This window comes from Cryptomeria japonica, chromosome 4 (assembly GCF_030272615.1).
Source record: "Cryptomeria japonica chromosome 4, Sugi_1.0, whole genome shotgun sequence".
NCBI classification, from domain to species: Eukaryota; Viridiplantae; Streptophyta; class Pinopsida; order Cupressales; family Cupressaceae; genus Cryptomeria; species Cryptomeria japonica.
The window spans coordinates 178,711,506-178,718,850 of NC_081408.1; the positions used below are offsets into that span (position 1 = coordinate 178,711,506).

General features: G+C 29.2%; 1 protein-coding gene across 1 annotated transcript; it reads right to left on the bottom strand.

The window, feature by feature from the left end:
* Nucleotides 1–482: 482 nt before the first annotated feature.
* On the bottom strand, nucleotides 483–2,601 carry LOC131032037 (uncharacterized). Its single transcript, XM_057962941.2, has 4 exons — nucleotides 2,520–2,601; nucleotides 1,115–1,930; nucleotides 879–938; nucleotides 483–659 (listed from the first exon to the last, which is right to left on the bottom strand). Exons 1-4 carry the CDS (start codon nucleotides 2,541–2,543, stop codon nucleotides 591–593), a joined length of 969 nt encoding a protein of 322 aa, XP_057818924.2. The 5' UTR covers nucleotides 2,544–2,601; the 3' UTR covers nucleotides 483–590.
* Nucleotides 2,602–7,345: the final 4,744 nt, after the last annotated feature.

The following is a 7,345-nucleotide window of genomic DNA, read 5'->3' on the forward strand; positions in this document are numbered from 1 at the left end:
TAATGACCGAGGCTTTGCCTCGCATCCTCGTTTTTGTATAAACTCTCCTTATTTTGGTCTCTCGATATTTAATATAAAAAAAATATTAAAAAATATAATAAATTAATTAACTAAATTTACATGAAATTAATATATCAAATAATTATTATTATGAATTGTGAAAACAACATTATTCTAAGTTATAACTAATCTAACAAAACTAATTATAATTATATCTACTTAAAACATATATTAATAAAATATAGAAAAATAATAATAATACCTATTACTGATAAAATTATTTTCTTACTAACTATAGATTCAATGCTTCAGATAATATTTATCATCAACATCAGTGTACATTCGACTGAATCCTACCATTGTTGGCGTCTAACCATTTTCTTTTTCTTTTTTTAACTGTTCATTTGAAAAAATTAGTGTAGATAACAAAATTATATGAAAAATAAATCAAATATATCATAGTAATCTCGACAATGTATCTGTTACATAGAGGGCATGGGCCTCTGCTAATATAAATCTCGTGAGTACATAATCTCTGCAGTTTGCTTTTTCTTGCAGTTAAGAGTACTCGAAAAGCAATTGAAGGTCTTCTAATATGCAATTAGCACGTCCTCTTTTGCAAGCTTTGGCAGCAACATGTCTGTCCTCCTTAGGGACCTCTGAAATATCCAAGCAAGATATATCAAGTCTTAAAGAACATTTACATATGATCAAAGGAGCTGTTTGTAACTAATTATAAGGAACCACAAAGTACGAAAAATTCTTTTAAGAAAGAGGGAAAAAATGCATTTGGATGGACACTAGAAATCAGCACTTGAATCGATACTGATAAGTTTTAAAAAATGGAATTTAAACATCTCCTTAGAATGGAAGCTTACCTGTAATAGCCATTCCAGCTCCTTAATTTTTCTTTTTACTTTCAATAGTTCCATTTCTAACTATGATTATAAAGAAGATCCAATTAGAACACTTTCTCTAACAAAAAAGAAAATATGAAGAAAAACCAGTATTTAGATGAACATTCAAAAAAACATAAAACAAGCCCTTCTTGTATTTTTTGTAAAACAAGATATAAAAACAGATATAAAAACAACTTCTTGAGATCAAAGCTCACCTTTAATGTCCTATCCATCTCGTTGAGTTTGGGTTTCTCATCCACAAGTTCTGACTCAAAATCAAGTTTAACTACTTGACATGTCTCTCCTCCTTTATCAGGATTAAAACAGGGACATGCATCCCCATTAGGGCTACTAAGGATTAGAGAGGCTTCTTCAATTGGACTCAACCTGGATCCATCGAAGCTATAAAATCCTCCCCCAGTAGGTCTTTCATATTTCTTTGGTGTAGCAACTGGTGTCATAGTCAATTTGTGCAGCAGAAATCCGTTAGGGAGCAAATTCAAATCTAGCAATTCTTGCTCACTTATCTCACAATTGAGAACATTGCTGTCATCTACAAAAGAGGGATTAGAATAATATCCTACTCTGTTGATCAATTTGATTGGGTTCTTGCTCAACTTGGCAGAAACATTTGGTGCAGCATTGCTTTTCAACTGTGAAGAATTGATAACGGACTTTGAATTCTTTGTTGAACAAGGCGTCCTAACTTTAGAAGCTTGAGGATTGACTTCTCCAGCCAATACTGCCCTTTTCTGTTTATTTAGACTTGGCAAACCTTCTTTACGGCATTGCAATTTGGTATCTCTAATGGAAACCAAGTTATCGTCTAAAAAATTTAACATTTCTCTTCTTTGAAATTGGGATTTTGTTCCTTTGGCCTCAACTGTTACAGGGGGACTGTTATCTGGCAAAGCACATTTCCCATTATTGTCTTTGGTTCTTATAAACCCAACTTTCTTCTTTACCTTCTTTACTGATTCCACTACATTAGAATATCTGCAACTAGACATCATAGAGCTGAAATCTCCACTCTGCAAAGAGGCCAAAACTTATATATTAATCCCACAATGGTGCGAGCTCCTTGCAATTTAATGAGGCATTGGATCGATCTATTAAATTCAAATTGGATTCAAATTGCAATGACCCCTTCCTCAACAATATCAACTCACAAAGTTATAACAATATAGTGTTAAAAACGGGCCAACAATACTGCAATAAACTAAAACTTTATTGAACCCAATTTAAATGTGAAGAAAATTTGCAGTTCAAAGGTACGTTTACTATATGCCAGTCTAAAAAAGGACGTGGTTAATCTGGTTTCAAAATGATTCACTAATCTTTGTGTTATATATTTTTTCGAAAAATAAAAGACTACTAACTATTATGTGAAAATCATGACTTTTTTAAAACCAATTTAACTGCAGCCCTAAAAACATAAAAACCCATTAATTTATATGTCATGCGTTGCATGCTTTCTACAGTTTCTCAAAATCACACAGGTTTATACTCGACAGACAATAATCAATACATGTTTACCTTTCAAGTGCAAAAATACGACCTCTAAAGCCGAGGCAAACTAATAGATTTTGAGGGAAAAACAAAGTGAACACGAGTACTTACAGTCAATTCAAAGAACATAAACATTCAATTACTGTCAAAACAGAGTTATATTCCTTAGAAGCCCAGCCATTCTAATACAGAGCCAATGGTCACAGAAATGGCGAGGGGCTACTATTCATCAGAGTCATTATGTTAAAGATTTGCTTTCAATACCGAAAAATCAGAGTCAATTTTTAAGATTTCCTTTCAACGCCTAAAAATCAGAGTCATTATGTTAAAGATTTGCTTTCAACACCCAAAAAGTCTGCCAAATATATACCGTTGGAGAAGAATCTGGAGTAGTTTTAATTATAATAGTAATTAACAAGCTTCTATTTTGACTGGATATCTCAAGCGACTTAAAGAATCGGTTGACAGGATATCTCAAGCGAGTTGAGAATAATATTTCGCATGTTTTGAACAAAATAACTGCTGAGAATTCTCGGGAATGATATCTCGGGTAGTAGTGCATTGAATTGAACAAAAAACTATTGTATTTATTATCATTTACTGCAGCGAATATATTGGCGGGAACACACAGATACATATTTAATGTACGTGTAGACGATTGGGATGCGTCTATTCTGGTTCCTTTGCAATAAACGGCAGTGATTGACCAACACGTCGCTATCACGTTGTATGAATAATCTGTTTTGAAACCAGAATAGCTTTGGCCCCGATTGTATTATAGTATTTTTCAATTTGAGATTAATACCAATGATATCTATATATATACGTGATACTAAGGAATACAGATTTACTACTGAAAATCCAAATTGAAAATTGAAATAGACATCACTATTGATATCTTTCTTATATTTACATCAGCTTTTGAGTTAATGTAATACTAGGAAAAAAATCTTTAGAACTTGTTTATTAATATTATATTTATATTTATTAAATAAAAATTTATATCATATACGATTATCATAAACAAATAATTATTAAAAATGGTACAAGATTTTATCATAATATTTAAAGCTTTCATCCTTAAATACACCATGTAGAGAATAGTTCATTATTCAAATAGAAAGAAGCATTCCTTTCTTAAAACATTCAAAAATTTTGAAGATATTAATATCACTGTTCTTAATATTTAATGGTTTCAAGTATCTTTTCCATTCAATTGATATACACCATGTAGAGGATATTTCATTATTCAAATAGAAAGAAGCATTCTTTTCTTAAAAAATTCATAAAAATATCATGATTTTGGAAGATATTAATATCACTGTTCTTAATATTTAATGATAAAAATGGTATCTTTTCCACTCAGCAATCAATTGAAGCATATAATAGTTAATCTTCTAATAATTTATAAAATGGTATATAGATAAGACATACCAACATAGAAGCAATTTTATGAACATAAAGATAATGATATAGTATATAGAGATGCATTAGATAGAATCATTTAATACATGTAAAATTCTAATATTCATTATCTTGAATATAATTATGTAAAGATTAGTTAATCAATTATATTATTTAATATAATAACATTTTAGACTGTTTAACACACTTATTTTTCTTTGTAACATTAAGCTTATTCTTTTCACAATCTCCACTTTCGTTACAATGCTTGTTTGATTGTTGAACTCACTTTTATATTTATGCTTATTTTAATATCTTATAATTCAATTATTTTTATTGCTTATGTTGCTTACATGCGTGGTGGTAGTGGATGCAAGGGGAGGATTATTTAAGACTAAGAAAATATTATTGTTTAATAAAGATAAGAGGTTTATCTAGACTCACATTTCATAGTAAATTGGTACATTTGGGTAATATGGTTATATTTTGTATTAATGAATACATTTAAGTATCTAAATTATATGTTAGAATTTTGTAATTAAAATATTTAATCAAAGTAATAGAAAATGAGGAAAGAAAAAAATAGAAGATAAAGAAATGATAGCAATCTTCATATCAATTAAAGGTCAAAATATTGCAAACTTATAGATTAAACTATGTATTTGTAGTCTCAATTTTGAAGTTTATAATATTCAAAAAATTATGTCCTATGATGTCTTGCAAGCCTCATCAAATATGACAACCTTTAATGATATTCCTTCCTACTTAATCTTGTAGAAGAGATAATTTAAATGGACGAAACAATCCTTCGTATGTAAAGCATTGTGTCAGCAAATTATTTTTCTAGACATTGACATTAATTAGTAGTTATCTTGAAACTAAGAGAACCAAGCATCTATTATCCTTATAAGACATAATGATCTGGATACATTCATCATATTGATGTAGGAGCATCTTAGGGTGTAGAGAAATCCTACATAACCCAGTAAATATATCATTATTTTAATTTTCTATAAAGATTTGGGAGAATAAAAATAAATCCAAGCATCTATAGGTATCTTTCTACTTTGGAAAGTATCGAAGGGGATATATGGAGATGAAATAATTTGATATTAGTGGCCTATGCCTAAAGGAAAATGTAAATCATACACTAATTTTGCAAAAATTAAATTACTATTGCAGAAAAAGGGAAAAGAATTCCATTCCATTTCATCAATTTAAATTGAAAGCTTGGATTCATCATTTCACTCATTCCATAGATCAGTCACTTGATTTATTATTTCATGTAACTAAAGCAAATGACTATTCTAATTTCAAATTAGTCTATCATACCTATGAATCTTAACAAATTAGAAATTAAAAATTATATCTACAACTAAAATAGGAATTCAAATCATGATTTTAAATTATTTTAGACATAAACTGGAAACATTAGCAGAGATAACAAACAAGCTAAACACACATAGATAGCCTCCCTTTGGTCGAGCGGGCCTTTCTATTCCTCTTGGAGGGATCTAACGCCTTCACTAGATCAAAGGCTTCTATTTTTCATTCAAATTGGCCCCAAGAGTGGAAAAGGCCAAAACCAGAAAGTCTATTTAATAGTATAAAACACTCACTACAAAGTTTTTGAAAAAGGAAAAGAAACAAAACTACCATAGCAATTCATAGTATCAGGCAAAAACAAGGCCTATTATACTGAGTTCAATTATTGAATTGAACTAAAAAATGACTCACAAGAATTGAGTTTTTAATTTGAAATAATAAATTATATCTAAACCATGAATCACAAGAACTAAGTTCAATTATTGAATTGAACTAAAATTGTGCCATGTGTTGAGAGACATATAGAGTGATTGTACCTGAGCAAGTGAAACTGATGGTGGAATAGAGAGTTCCATCATTCATTGCAAGTGAACAACTAGACTACATCATGAGAAACTCAGAGATATGGCCGAGTTTTTTCAGTAATGCACATCATTTAGAATTTAGAGAAAAGATATTTTAGGATGCAGTATAGGGACTGTTCAAATTCAAACTCCAAAAAAAATAAGTGCACAAGAAATTCAAAATGAAACATGCAGTCATTCATTCACAACATAGTCTTTCCAAAATATGAACATTTATATCAGAATATTATTTCTAAACTATCTCATAATTACATCAAATAAGCATAAGAAGATGTCAAAAATCACAAGTTCTTAAGTACAAGAAACCAAAATATTAAAACATAGAATGACTCCCTTGTTAAAAACATGGAATGAAAATGGCATCATTTATGCCTCATCATTTGGGTCTACAAATCTGAAAAAATTTACATAGATATTAAAAATGGATGCCTAGAATTTGTTTTCCTATTTGTAAGGAGGTATGTCAATATACATCATTTAGGATTTTGTTAAACAGGAAATATTTTCCTTTCGTTAAATCCCTATTCCAAATTTAATTGTTTTGTAAAGATGTCAAATAAGTATAAATTAATACTTGGGATATTAATATAATTTGGTGATGGAATGTTCATGCTCTATGATGTTCCCTCTACGTGATGTTGTAATGTGAATAAGAAGTTTTGGGTTTATTTTTGTATGGTTTGAGATGAATTAGAATTTGTCTTCAAATACAATGCCCTTAGTTGCAAGTTACAAGTGTTGCACTCAATTTGACAGATAATGCCTAGTTGAAGGGAGTTAAAATGATCTAAATTTAAGTTTAAATTTTGAAAATTTCATGTCATTTATTTCTTTTGTGAATAAATAGAATCAAATTGAATTTATTTTATTTACCAAATTTTATACTAAAATATGTCACTTTCACACAAACCATTACTCTTAAAATAACCTTCAAAATGAATCCAAAATAAAAAATTAAAAAAATGAATATACATTTTCACTATTACAAAATATTATAATTATTATTTAAAATATTTTATAAATAAAAATAGATATAAAAGTTATGAATGTAAAATATAATTAATAATAATAAAAAAGTGATAGGAAAATTTGCTTACAGAAAATAAGACTAAAACTAAACACACAAAAGAAATAATAGTAAATAAAACAAATTACGGTGAATTTGGTGACAATTTAACTCTAATTAAAGTTAATGCAAATTTTAGAAGAGAAAAAAAGCACCTGAATTGATGGTGAAGAAAGAAGCTTTTCAGGAAATTTCATGGAAGAAAAAGTGGAAATTTGTGTGAAGAAGAATAGCATAAGAATAGCTTTGAAAGCTTGGAAAAGCCCAGAATTGATTCCCTGAGTTTCCGCTAAACTCTCTATTCGAAGAAAAGAATAATGCACTTGACCAATCCAAATAAAATGGCTTACCATCTTCTGGGAAGCTAAACAAAGATGAAGGAACAATTCTAAAACCAAATGGTGAAACGTAGAACACAGAAATTAAAGTAAAAGAAAGTAGAATATCTTTGGCCTTAAGATGTATGAGGAATCCTTCGTAACAAACTCTATTTCCTCTCTTATAAATTTACAATTTTCCCTGATGTCCTTACATCGATTTCTCAACTGTTGTTAAAA

Excerpts from the sequence above, each read along its gene's own strand:
- LOC131032037 (XM_057962941.2), bottom strand. The coding sequence starts at position 2,543 with ATGTTTATGTTCTTTGAATTGACT. Across the intron at positions 1,931-2,519 it reads TTATGTTCTTTGAATTGACT|AGTGGAGATTTCAGCTCTAT; the intron begins GTAAGTACTCGT and ends GCCTCTTTGCAG. Across the intron at positions 939-1,114 it reads AGATGGATAGGACATTAAAG|TTAGAAATGGAACTATTGAA; the intron begins GTGAGCTTTGAT and ends TTATAATCATAG.